Raw genomic sequence first — 14,267 nt, forward strand, 5'->3', positions numbered from 1 at the left:
GTTTTGTTATGTTATTAATGAACCGGTTTAATGCTTTTATTCAAATTTTCAAGCATTATAAAAATAATATGTTAATTTGGTCAAAATTGGGGAAAATGTATTTTTAAGATTTGATGATTACGGAAAATTATTTTGGATTTGAATTATTTTTTCACTTCAAATTTTAAATTTCGAAATTTAAATAAGAAAAATGAAATTCCTTTTAATTTTTTTTTCTAAAAAAAATACTTAAAATTTACAAAAGAAATAATTAATATTTTCAATACATTCACTTTAACACAATTCTATTATTATTTAATTAAAATTTACCAAAAATCATGAATACGTAGTCACGTGGCATTTAATATTATCACACCAAATGAATCTTTTATTTTCATTCATTTTGATTATTTAATACTTTTTTTCAGTTAAAATTTGAATGAACATAAGTTTTGTTTAACGACAATTTTTTAAAAACGCCCAAAAAGTAAAATATATGTTAAGACATTAATGCACAATTCTTTTGGTTTGAAATTCATTTACCAAATTTTTTTGGCAAAAGTTTTTATTCCATAATAATGGTATTGGTTTAACTTTCATTACATAATATAATTAATAAAAGAGATTACAAGAAGAAATTAAAGTTAAATAACTTATTATTAATAATAAATGATTTTTTGTAGTAAATAAAATCAAATAGAGGTGAAGTTAATTAATAAAACTAATATATCTCATATTTATTAATATATTGTCTAACAAATTAAATTATAATTGATTAAAATTTTAGTAATTAATAATTCTATTTATCTGAAGAAATATTTCGTCAATTTGATTGTTTACTAAATTTAAGGTATTAAAAAATAAAAAATATATAAAATTAACTATTCAAAATAAGAAAAGTTATATAACTTATAGAAATCATTATAGAATTCTTATTAATAATAATAAATAATAAAATTTTTGCTTAATAAATAGTGATATACTAATAATGTAAATATTGTAATTTAATTATATATTATTTATGAAAATTTTAGTGGTTCTTATAACATTATATCAAAATGTATTTTAAAAATGATTTATTATTGATTAACCATGTATAACTACTTTGTTTTAAACTATTCATAGTAGGATTAAATAAAAAATTTTATGCAATTAACCATTGAAATTGTCATCTCTAGAAAATTTTCTATGTTTTGATACTCAACCTTTAATAAACACTTAGAATCAAATTAATGTATTTATTAAATTTTATTATTCAAAAATATTTTTTAAGATATCATTTTCAAGGTCAATGTTTTATGTAACAATATCTTATTTAATCCTTTATAATAGATAACGGAATTCATGTAACAATATCTTATTTAATCCTTTATAATAGATAACGGAATTCAAAATCTAACATATTTTTTTACATAAATTTTAAAAACAAAAAAAATAATAAACTAAAATGATACGTGTATTCTTTTCCTTGTGCTAAATCGATTTTGTTGGTGTATAGGTACCGAAGAAAATCGATTTTGTTGGTTAATAGGTACCGAAGAAAATCGATTTATGTTTTTATGGTTTTTTTACATATTTGGTTCCTTATAACTAGTAAAAAAATTTATTTAGGATTTGTATTTATTTAGAGTTTTGAATATTTTAGAAATTTTATATTTTTTAAATTTTTATTTAAATAGAACATTAAATATTTAGATTTTACATTTATTTAGAATTTTGAATATTTTAAAAAAATTACATATTTTAGATTTTTATTTAAGTAGGACATTAAATATTTATGATTTGTATTTATTTAAAATTTTAAATATTTTAGAAATTTTATATATTTTAGATTTTCATTTAAATAAGATATTAAATATTTAGAATTTGTATTTATTTAAGATTTTGAATATTTTAGAAATTTTATATATTTCAAATTTTTATTTAAATAGGACATTAAATATTTAGAATTTGCATTATTTTGAATATTTTAAAAATTCTACATATTTTAGATTTTTATTTAAATAAGCATTAAATATTTTGAATTTGTATTTATTTTGAATTTTTAATATTTTAGAAATTTTATATATTTTAGATTTTCATTTAAATAAAAAACTAAATATTTAAAATTTGTATTTATTTAAGATTTTAAATATTTCAGAAATTTTATATATTTCAGATTTTTATTTAAATAGGACATTAAATAATTTAGAATTTGTATTTATTTAAAATTTTAAAAATTTTAAAAATTTTAAAATTTTATATATTTCAGATTTTTATTTAAATAGGACATAATTTAGAATTTGTATTTATTTAAGATTTTGAATATTTTAATAATTTTATAGATTTCATATTTTTATTTAAATAAAACATTAAATATTTAGAATTTGTATTTATTTAAAATTTTGAATATTTTAAAAGTTTTATGTATTTCAGATTTTTATTTAAATAGGACACTAAATATTTAAAATTTTTATTTATTTAAGATTTTAAGTATTTTTAAAATTTTATATATTTCAAATTTTTATTTAAATATAACATTAAATATTTAGAATTTTAAATATATATATATAATATAAATAAATAAATCAAATTAATTTTTCAACAATTTTTAAATAAGTAAATTTGTAATATGATAAATAACTCATATTCTTTAGAAAATAATTATTCAACGGAAAATAATTTACATAATTTTAGTTAACTCAAAATTTACATAAAATATTTCATATTTCATTATTCAATTTCTTTTAGAAATAATTATAAATTTATAATTTTAGACTTTAAAAAAAATTAAAATATTTTTACAATCATAACATCGCTTCCAAATTTTAATATACTTTCTTCACAACTGAAAGATATCTTACATTCCGTTTGTATGGTCACTTATTCACTTTCTCACTTCCACTCCCCCATCCAAATACGTCACATTTAAAAAAAAAAAAAATTTTAAAAAAAAGTAATTAATTTTATAAATCCATCATAAATTGTCCCACAAAAACTGCACATTTAAAATTCATGCTGAATGACAGGTATACATTTAAATTATCTGTGGCCATGAAATTCTCACACCAAAAATGTTGTGGCTTCCAATTTCTGCTCCAAAATCATCTATCATCTCCAACCTCAAACTCCTCCATGCTTTCTCTTTCTATGGGACCCACCCACTGGATTTTCTTCCTTCCCCAATCTCTATATATAAATATGTAGGTTTAGTTGCCATTTTTTTGACAGATGTACTCATTCAGTTCAAGTTCCATAGTTTATCTCTTTCTACACCTTGTTATCCTTCATCTGCCAAATTCCTTATCATCTCTGCTAAGTTTGTGAAAGCAATTAACCCTGTTGTTATTCTTAGTTTCTCATGGCATCATCAATAAGTGCCCAAGCTTTGGTTCTGCTTCACAGCAGAGGAAACCCTTGTCTCAGATTTCGACAGAAAAATGTTGTCGTGTTTGAGCATTCGTGCATAAGGGCAACAGGTGGTAACAGTTTAGGAACAGGTGAGGATAAAGATGATGCTGAAGGTGTGTTTTTGGCCATCAATGAAAAGAAAAATAAGGTGCTAGCTTTGCAAAAGGATCTACTTCAACAGGTATTAATTTGTTTCCTCTATATTCCATACTAATGTAGTCATGTTGTCATGTGCATATGTATTCTTTACATTTTAGTGGTAGCAGCAGAAATTTAGTTGTTGGAACATGCATCAATACAGTTTCACATTCTAGACCTTTTAAAATAGTCAAATCCGGAAGAATCTATTTCTAGAGACTAACTATTATGCAAGCCACCAAGCAAAAAAAAATCTCACTGGGTAGTTCAGAATTAATAGGTTAGGAACCAAACTTATTAGATAATAAAATTAAAAAAATAAATCCATAAATTATATGGAATTACTTTCTTTAATTTATTCTATAATTGGATTTAACTTTTCCTAAAAAGATTATAGGAGTATGCTTTGAGAGAACAAAATTTAATAATAACTTAAAAAGTAACTGTTAAAATTGTAATTAATTTTATATTTTGTACGCATGCATTATATTTGATTTTATCACAACAGTTGGAACCACTTTCTATTTATTTTATCACAATTATGTACTATCTATCTATGAACACCCCATTTAAGCTGATTCTTTAACTACAATTTGCAAATAGTGGAACTGAAGATCAACCAATTAACAAATATAGTCTATTTCATCATTTTTTTTTTTGATCAGCAATATAGTCTATTTCATCATAATCTGTTTGATTTCTTTGGTGCTTTCTTAAACCAGCAAGTTATTCAATGCATTCATATGGTTTTCTCTTGTCCATTTGTAGGTTGTGGAAATAAAGAAACTGGTTTCTTCCGAAAAGAGTGAGAACACTCTTGAATCAGAAGTGAACAGTACATCTTATGAACTCGGTAAAAAATCTTTCACAAATAAATCAAGTCCACAGAATGCTTCCACCAGTGGTAACAATGCAGTAAAAAATCAAAATGGAATTATTGCTTCACCAAACTATGTCCAATCTAGTGAAGGGTCTGTGGAATCCCCACCTATAAGCACTAATGGAGGCTTTAAGGAAGCTAGGGAGGAAGATGTTAAACCCCCACTTGGAATGGCTTCATCTGGCATATATTTAAATGAAAAGTTGAAAGACAAAGCACTTGAGACTAATAGGCCTGATACTCTCTCAGCCTTTGCAAATGATACTGAACATTTGAGTTTAGAGGTTGAGAATCAGGTTGGTATGAGTGAAGGTGAAACTGAAATACCCCAACCCTTGGCTGGGACCAATGTTATGAATGTCATATTAGTGGCAGCAGAATGTGCTCCCTGGTCAAAAACAGGTAATAACTTGATCTGTGTGGAAGATTTTCCTTGTTAAATTCATATTTATTATCTGTCTATTACAAGGTAAGTCAGGCATTATTGAGAATTTGAGAGATACACTATAATACTTACAACAACTTAGTTTGTCTTAATCTAACTACTTAAAATTGGTTGTGTGTAATCTAGTGCATGCCTTAAGATTTTGCTAGGTTGTTGAAAACATGAATAATTGACAAAAGATTAAAAAGGATCTGGAACACTTTTGTTTTATCCATACATAGGTATTAACTACTTCCTTGAGAAGATCAGTTGAGCTCCCTCTGTCTTCATCTCTTTGCCAAACTATTTGTTGCCCTTCTGGGCTTGTCATTTTTTTTATGTAATTTGAAGACTTATCCCTAAGCTAATTTTAATAGGTGGGCTTGGAGATGTAGTTGGTTCCTTGCCAAAGGCTTTGGCTAGACGTGGACATAGAGTTATGGTAAAATGCTACTTCCTTAATGAATTCAGTCTCACATCCTAGGGAAGAGATCTCACTATTCCAATTTGTTCCTTGCTAAGGGAAGAACAACATGAACATCACAAAATATTTTCATTGGTTCATTTTGAATAATATATCAATTTTCTCATTTCTTACTTTGCTATTGACCTCATAGGTTGTGACACCTCGATATGGTAATTATGCAGAAGCCCAAGATACAGGAGTGCGAAAATGGTACAAAGTAGATGGTCATGTATGCAGTATACTTTATTTGTGATCAACTAAATTCTTTGAATCTATTAAGTTGATAATATTATAGTACTGTAACCTTTCCAATTATTATTTTACAGGATGCGGAAGTAAAATATTTCCAAGCCTACATTGATGGTGTAGATTTCGTTTTCATTGACAATCCACTTTTTCATCATCTAGAACGTAACATATATGGGGGAAGCCGATTGGTAATAGTCTATTATTTGTTGAGGACCATTGTTGTGTATTATCAGTGTTTATCATACACTTTCCCAAGGTCCTAAAAAGAGAAAAGAAGGGTATAGAAAATTAGCCTTCTGATTTTGTAAGCCATTAGTTAGATGATTTGCAAGGTGTAATCAAAATGCTGTAATGTTATGTTTGTGTTATTCCTGAGCTATCTGACTCATGTTGTCCTTTATGGAACAGGATATTCTAAAACGTATGGTGCTGTTTTGCAAGGCAGCAGTTGAGGTACATAACCTGACTTGATTTCTGAAGTGACAGAATCAAGAAACGAAAACTCAGCTATAACATTTCAAGAGCTTTTTAGCAGATTGCATGTGCTATTTTGTTATGCTGAAACAAAAATATATATTTCTGCATTCTTGCAATGTGACAACGCAAATTTAAAAATTACAGGTTCCATGGCACATTCCATGTGGAGGTGTTTGCTATGGAGATGGAAATTTGGCCTTCATAGCAAATGATTGGCATACTGCATTGCTGCCAGTGTATCTGAAGGCATATTATCGTGAGCAGGGTTTGATGAAGTATACAAGATCAGTTCTTGTGATTCATAACATAGCTCACCAGGTTCCATCTAAATCTAGAAAACCATTTTAATTTTTTGATTTCATTACTTTGTGCAGCTTATTAAAGACCTGCTGGATATATTTTTTGTGTTTAAGCCATAAATAATGGTCCACTAGTCTATTTGGATAGGAAATAAATGTATTTTATGATCATCAGTTAATCACAGTAACCAAAGTGATAAAAGAATTTAGTACCACAGTCAATTCTGATGTAAAATGTTCATATTTCTTTTCAGAAAGAAAATGAAATTAAGAAATCAAGAAAAATATTTTACTCAACCGATGTGTCTGAGTTACTAAATTACAAGCCAGTTATACCAGAAATTGAACTTATACCTTTGAAAAAGATACTACCTCAAGTCGGGGAAGATCATTGAAGCTGATTTCATTTGCTTAATAATTAGTCTAAACTGCACTGTTGCCTATATTGAGAAAGAACATTGAAACAAATTTTTCTTACAGGGTAGGGGGCCTGTTGATGATTTTTTCTTTGTGGATTTACCTGAACACCACATGGACCTTTTCAAATTATCTGACCCCATTGGAGGTGACCATTTCAACATCTTTGCAGCTGGTTTAAAGACAGCAGACCGTGTTGTCACGGTTAGTCATGGGTATGCATGGGAGCTCAAAACTTCTGAAGGTGGTTGGGGCTTGCATGGGATCATAAAGGACAATGATTGGAAATTGAGGGGCATTGTGAATGGAGTTGACAACAAAGAATGGAACCCTCGGTTTGATGTTCACTTGAAATCAGATGGCTACACTAACTACTCCCTTGAGACACTTTCTAGTGGCAAGCGTCAATGTAAAACAGCATTGCAAAGGGAGCTTGGTTTGCCTATCCGTGAGGAAGTCCCACTAATTGGCTTCATTGGAAGGTTGGATCCACAGAAAGGAGTTGATCTCATAGCTGAAGCTATTCCTTGGTTGATGAGTCAGGATGTGCAATTAGTCATGTTAGGCTCTGGAAGGCCTGATCTAGAAAACATGCTTAGGCAATTTGAAAGCCAACACCGTGACAAGATAAGGGGATGGGTTGGCTTTTCAGTGAAGATGGCTCACAGGATAACTGCAGGCTCTGACATATTGCTCATGCCATCAAGGTTTGAGCCGTGTGGATTGAACCAACTTTATGCCATGAACTATGGAACAGTTCCTGTTGTACATGCTGTTGGTGGACTGAAAGACACAGTGCAGCCTTTTGATCCTTTCAGTGAGTCAGGCCTTGGATGGACGTTTGAAAGTGCAGATTCAGGTAAGTTATCACATGCATTAGGGAACTGCCTATTGACCTATAGGGAGTATAAGAAGAGCTGGGAAGGCCTTCAAAAGAGAGGAATGACACTAGATCTTAGTTGGGACAGTGCTGCTCAGCAGTATGAGGAGGTGCTTCTTGCTGCCAAATACCAATGGTGAACTTTTTGCATTTATTTCCTTCAAAGCAAACTTTTCAGCATGGAGCTAATTCATGTTATAACCGTGCCAGCAGTTAAAATTCTACAGGTTATAGTTAGAGGCTTCATGATGGGGATTGGAAAGCAAAGTTTTGGCGCTGAAAGGATTATGTAATTGCAATGCTGTGGATTGCATTTGTTCAGCTGCTCAATTGTACTTATGATAGTATGCAAATCTGATTTTCTATAATAAGGTTTTACCTTTATTTGTCATAAAGTAGCCATATCAGTATTGCACATTTCCTTACCTTCTTCCATCATTATCATATACTGAGGAGGAAGGAGAGACAGTAGTTTTTAGCTTTTTGATTAAGGATGTTCGTTTTTAAAAAGAAAACAAAAAACAGACATTTAATCAAACTCTCAGTGTTAAAAATTTGCTAATGTAGCTAAAAATATAAATTCGAAAGGTTTTGTTGTGAGGTAGACATAAATCATGTTTTCTTTGCAGTGGGGAGCCACAACATTTTGATAAATAAAACTTAAAAAGGAAGTTAACAATTTCGGGGTGACATTAACATTCCCAAGTTTCTTGGCTCTACCTTTATCAATGAAAATTAGTTATTCAGTGATTAATAGAACTAATAAATATTTCAGATCTATAATATGATTTAAAGATTAAGTATGATATCATAATTCTTATATCAAATCAAGTTTTATAAGATTGATTCTTAATAATTCTTAAAAATATGTGAGACAATCATAGAATCTATTTTAAAGAATTACACCATTAGAGAAAAAAAATGGTTGAAGTTATCGACTTACCAATAACTTCAACCTTAACTAGATGCTCTTAGACTTTTCATCCTAGTTAGATGCTCTTAGATTTTATAACAATCACAACATCATTGTATATTGAAATTTAATATTCATAATCTTATCTAAAGTGGTAGAATCTTCTCATTTTTTTATTATAGTAATAAATTCAATATTAATTTGAATTATTAAGTATTAAAAGAATTTAGGTATAGACATAATTTTAGAACTTGATGCAATGTATGTTATGAAGCAGGACAATAATTTGTTGATTGAAAATGAATTCTAAGAGGTTAAGAAATTGAGAAAACTCTGAAACTTTAATTCAATCAAAATATGTCGTCGGTATATGACAAAATCTTAGTGACAGAAACTTCAAAAAGGATCCTTAGATTATCTAATGAAAATTACAAAAAGTACTAAAATTAGGATAGAAGGAGAAAAATACCATTTCTTAACCCTCTAACATTAAAGTAGCGGTTGAGTTTTGCCAGTATGAAATCGTATTCTTGTATGTTAAGAATGGTTCATTATTAACTAGTTTGATCAATTCCTTAAACTGCAGCAAGACCCTCTTTTGGTTTTTTATTGTAAAAACTTTGCTTTAAACAACTCTTTCAAATCAGCTACATGGACTTTAAAAATCTGTAGTCTGAGATATCATTAGACCATAAAATTTTATATGATTCAAATAATCAATCCCTCGAATTAAATTCCAATAACTGTTAGTGCCTCTTACATTGCTAATTCACATTGAAATGCATTGCAGGTAGAGACAGCGGCTAATCATTCTACGGAATCACATATAAATATGACTTATCAATTAATTCCAGAAAGTGTTGACCATATACAAAGAAAGAAAGATCACATACATACAAAACACTACACTTTTATTGATTCTATCAAAGGTAATGAACAGTTATTTAACACTCAACAGGATGATGTTACAAATTACAATGCCACTAATAATGGAAACTAGAATCATGTATAGTAGCCCATTCAAAATGAATACATCAACACATACTAACTAGCAAAAGAAACTTCTATATACCTCTAACTATAAGGGGGGTGCTTCATCAAAAGGAAGCCCTTCTGTCCCCCCACTAAACTGCACATAGGAACGAGTTGAGAGTAGTCCCGCAAATCCCTTAGATAGAACCTCTTCAACTGCACATGGGGACATGGATGAACACAATGGGCTATTTTGTGTACTAGTTTCATAAAATCCTCTGCTGTATTCCCTGGCGCATAGTCCTCAAAATCTGCTGCATCCTTAGGTCTACTCCTTTTACAATTTGAAAAAACAATATTGTTAGCATCCATATGATCATTTTTGCAGAAGTCTTCATATAACTTCCTCTTTACACCAGAAAAATTACTCCGCCCTGTATGAAAATCATAGTCAGATACATATTTATAGAACAGTAAGGAATTGTTTGTTTACTGATTTCACAAATAATTTTGTTTCCTAAACTTGTTTGTATCTTGAGCACATTCTGTTTTAAAGTTTGTCCCTTGAGTACTTGAACAGAACATTACAGAAAACAGAAAAAGATGGGAAAACACTTCTTATTTTTAGGTTATTAATTAAAACACTTATTTTGGAAACAATTTCAAAACTTAATAGAATTTGGATGAAAAATTGATTGCTAAGTAGTGCACAATTATTTTAAATAACAGTTTCTAAAACAAAAAATGATAAGGGAATCAAAAAGGCCTAAGATTCACTAAAATTATATTATTTAAGTGGTTAGTGGTGAGATTATATCATGTTAACTGAAAAAGGAAGGTCAGATTGGCCTTCAGAAATGCCCTTACAATTCAAATTCCATACTTAAAGGTGGAGCCATTTTCCTAGAAACTGAATCTGTCTCCTGCCAAAGACTCAACTATTCTAAAAGACAAAGTTGCTTGCTAGTTGAAGGCTCATGATTGCCTTTACATCTCTTAACACAACCCTTCACGAAAGACCATTTGAACTTGCATTGTGAAACCTTTAGATGGGTTACAAAAATGTTTGGAAGATTGTTTTTAATTGGTCATGCTGGTGGACTTATTGGTGACTTTAAGAATCCAGATCTATACAATTGCTTCAAATTCAGGTTTGTGCTGTTATTCTGCAAAGTCCATATGTTAGGAACAGGGATAGAACAAAGTGAGTTGTTTAGGTCATTGAGGTGATCTGATTGATTATGACTCAGGAAGAGTCAAGGCAGTATTGACATTATGGTTTTATACTGATTCTGCTGACAAAATTCAGCTTTAACTGACCTTTTGTTCTATTGATTATTATACCTTGTGCAAAATTAGTGAATCTTATATGTCCTTAGACGGAATAGGAATTCTACAAATTGTGTCAAATTCAAACAGCGAAGAATGGGCACTGGCATATCAGTGACGTGCTGATAAGGAAAAAAAGTGACATAAGCGACTAGTTGCTTATATATAATTTCAATATGAAGATGTTAGAAATAATAAACAAATTATAAGCATAGACCTGAAGGCGTAAAAATTCAGGAGTGTTAATTGTACATAATATCAGAGCCTCTTTGACCCAGAAGATATTTCGTCCTTGCCAGTCCCATTCTTTTGATTTAGGTGGTGGTTGAATTTTAGTATCAGGAAGGGCAGGTTGGTGAGCTAAAAAGTACATGCCACCCTTGTTAAACTGACCCAAACTTATTTACTAATCCTATGGCACGCCAAAATATCCATGGTTAGAGTCATCCTACAGAACCCTCGGGAACAATCTAATATGTCTGTAACTTGCAAAAGATAATCTTAAAATATAAAGACAACAAATGATAACTTACAGTTAACTCTTCATGAAATAAGTTGACCCAACATTTCACTCCTGACTCCACCCGCATAAAATATTTGACATCAACCATATCCAATAAAATATTAATCTAATATTTGGCATCCCAGGAGGTGACCAATCAATTCCACTGAGCTCTATAAAAAACTAATACTAGTTTTGTAAACCTAAGAGTGAAATTTATAAAAATTAAGATGTTTTATTTGGCCATAAAGAAACTAAACCTGTACATATGCTCGACAAAATCATCTATTAAAACAGGCCAAGCACCTGCAAGCATTAAAAAATGAAAACTGCATCAGTTAGCCAAACACCCCACCCACTTCCATTGTTAAACGATACCAAAACTATTTTACTGGTCTCACAACTTAATTAAATGACATGGAGAGAGGTATACAGGTACTAACATCTGCATCTAATTATATAAATGAGACAAGAAAATAGTACCTTCAGGATCATATGCTTCCAGATTTTCACGGCTACACCAGCTGAAAGCTAGAACCTGTTGCCAGCTATCCTCAGAGATATTGTATCGTTGATTCTTCTGAATAGAAAGTAATATTTCAGTCTCCAACAAAAGAAAACTAAAATAACACAGTACTACTAGGTTGTACAAATGGGATTGGCCCAGGGAACCAGGTCTAATCTACTTAACTCACAGGTTAAATGGACTAAGCTTATACATTGAGATTTTAATGGGCTAATAATATTAAGCAGCCCTAATCCCAAAGCAAAGTGAAGGAATATGGGCCCAGGCCTAATTTCCCAAGTACAATCCTATCCTATAACATAAAATTGCCCCCTTTCATCCTTACTGTTTACATAGCTTTGTTTCTATTTATATTTCCTCTGTTTGCCACTGTGTTCTCCAATTTCCTTTTTTTGGGTAAACTTCCAATATCCCTTTACTTCCCCATTTCAGAGTTTAAATGGAAAATCAAGACAAGTCATCAGCTTCCAGAAGAGTAGTTAATTGCATGATATAGCGCTGCAAAGCATCACGGGATTCACGGCTATGGGCCACTCAGTGCAACCCCATACTGTCACAGCTCACTATCATGTCTGGAGCACCATGAATCACAGCTGCCATTTGCAGTCAACAAGACTACTATTGCATCAGACAATAAAATCCCATTTGTTTTTTGGACCCTTCAAATAATGTTGTTTGGTGCTCTTTTGGAGAGGGGTTGATATTGGGATTTTGCTCCCCTTTTATTTCATCAGAACACAAGACCTACTTTTCCATGCTCACTCCTTTCAAAGGTTAAATAATGCTGGTCTCTTCTCTTTTCATGGCACAGCTAGCAACTCCTCCACAGAGGCTCATCATGTCACAGCTCGCTGTCACACCTGAAGCAATGTGAACCGAAGCTTTTTGTGGCACTTTGAACTCTATTGCATTAGCAGAAATAAAGTCCGTTTTCACCCTGAACAGAAACCCTGTGAAGATGTTTAAGGGGGCAACTTGGGATTTCGCCCCCTCCCCCATACATTAACTAACCTGTTTTGGAAACCCTGTCAAGATCATTTGCATAGTGAAATCATGCCAAGATCATTCCCAGCCCCCTCTACTGAAACCCTAATTTTTTCCCACAGATTCCATAAGCCCATGTTGCTCCTGGCAAATTCCCCAACTAACCCAGCAGATTCACATTGTGCTCAGCCGATTGGCATGTGTTTAGTTCTCAAACACTAAATTTTGATAATTCATTGTGAATGTCTTTAACTTCAAATGTTTTTTATCTTATTTTTCAGCATATACATGTGTAGTAGAAATCTATGTTTAGGTTTAGGATTCAGAAAAGTGATCATCCCGCTATATGCTATCTTGATATAGAAGTTTTGGGATGGACGACTCCACAACATTATTTGGCATTGACTACTATGATTAATGCAAAAACTACTTGGCTTCAAAATTATCACAGGAAATATCAAAGAAACACAGACCCTGTCATAACTCGAGACTCCACCAACTTTGAGAGCTGTGTGAGCGCATCCCTTGAGAACTTAGCCTTCTGAACGTCACTGTCTTGCCTGTACCCTTCTTCCCCAGCAATGTATGCATGTCCTGATTTTATGTCTGTACAACCATACTCAGATAAATAAGAATAAAGAATCACACACATATATCACCAATTAACAAAACAAAAATCAAATCAGAATTAAAGAATTCTTGTTCTAGTTCTTTTCTTTTTCATTGGAGAGAGAGAAAGCTAAAGCAATACCATGGTGCTCAAACAAAGCCATACCACAAGACCCAGAAAAGAAAAAATTGAATTTCGGCGACCCATAAGTACAAAATCTTGGATAAACGAAACAAGAACAAAACTTGGTGCATAATCAAGAATGGAATTGGTGTTAGCTACGTGTGATTGCAAAGGGGGAGTGGGAGAGATTACCAGAGTATCTTCGGTAAATCTCAAAGATGTCGATCCGAGATGCATCCATGATGAACTTCGCCCTCCGAAGCTCTTCGAGCAAGCACCGAGCAGAGGAGAGAGGGACAGACACAGATAGGAGAGTTGATCTTAATAATCCAATGTATTCCAAACCCAAAAGAGTTTCAAATTTTCATTTTATTTTTGCAATGTGCCGTGTGATACAATTATTGGTACACAACACTACTACTATTATTACAATGATTGTTAAATAAATAATTTAAAAAAATATTTAAGTAAGTTTTAACTATCAAAATATTTTTAATTAAATTTCTATTAAAAAATTATTTTGTTGAATATTTAAAGCATTTTGATCTAAATATTTTCTCATTTGATTTTATCACTAATAGAATTATATGATCGTTACTTTTATAACTTTATTTCTAATTTACCAATTAGCTCTCATTTCTTCAAAAGTTTCCTCCAACTTGTTGGATATAAGTCAGAAGACAATGAAGTTGGAAAAGATTACAAACAA

General features: G+C 30.9%; 1 protein-coding gene and 1 non-coding gene across 3 annotated transcripts; one reads left to right on the plus strand and one right to left on the minus strand.

Moving 5' to 3' along the window:
* Nucleotides 1–2,993: 2,993 nt before the first annotated feature.
* LOC137826097 (granule-bound starch synthase 2, chloroplastic/amyloplastic) lies at nucleotides 2,994–7,994 on the plus strand. 2 transcript variants are annotated; one of them, XM_090293676.1, is made up of 8 exons: nucleotides 2,994–3,550; nucleotides 4,276–4,789; nucleotides 5,189–5,253; nucleotides 5,429–5,506; nucleotides 5,604–5,714; nucleotides 5,935–5,979; nucleotides 6,148–6,321; nucleotides 6,783–7,994. In XM_090293676.1, exons 1-8 carry the CDS (start codon nucleotides 3,320–3,322, stop codon nucleotides 7,737–7,739), a joined length of 2,175 nt encoding a protein of 724 aa, XP_090149802.1. In that variant the 5' UTR covers nucleotides 2,994–3,319; the 3' UTR covers nucleotides 7,740–7,994. The 2 variants fall into 2 exon arrangements, with proteins under 2 accessions (XP_090149802.1, XP_090149803.1); XM_090293677.1 differs by having other exon boundaries at nucleotides 3,026–3,550; nucleotides 5,429–5,487.
* Nucleotides 7,995–9,443: 1,449 nt separating this feature from the next.
* On the minus strand, nucleotides 9,444–13,909 carry LOC137826100 (defective in cullin neddylation protein AAR3). Its single transcript, XR_016514638.1, has 5 exons — nucleotides 13,751–13,909; nucleotides 13,299–13,431; nucleotides 11,799–11,935; nucleotides 11,571–11,621; nucleotides 9,444–9,918 (listed from the first exon to the last, which is right to left on the minus strand). It is a non-coding gene; the product is annotated as a defective in cullin neddylation protein AAR3 (transcript).
* Nucleotides 13,910–14,267: the final 358 nt, after the last annotated feature.

This window comes from Phaseolus vulgaris, chromosome 8, assembly GCF_051622355.1.
Source record: "Phaseolus vulgaris cultivar YP4 chromosome 8, ASM5162235v1, whole genome shotgun sequence".
NCBI lineage: Eukaryota > Viridiplantae > Streptophyta > Magnoliopsida > Fabales > Fabaceae > Phaseolus > Phaseolus vulgaris.

Excerpts from the sequence above, each read along its gene's own strand:
- LOC137826097 (XM_090293676.1), top strand. The coding sequence starts at position 3,320 with ATGGCATCATCAATAAGTGCCCAAGCTTTGGTTCTGCTTCACAGCAGA. Across the intron at positions 4,790-5,188 it reads TGCTCCCTGGTCAAAAACAG|GTGGGCTTGGAGATGTAGTT; the intron begins GTAATAACTTGA and ends TAATTTTAATAG. Across the intron at positions 5,507-5,603 it reads GGTACAAAGTAGATGGTCAT|GATGCGGAAGTAAAATATTT; the intron begins GTATGCAGTATA and ends ATTATTTTACAG.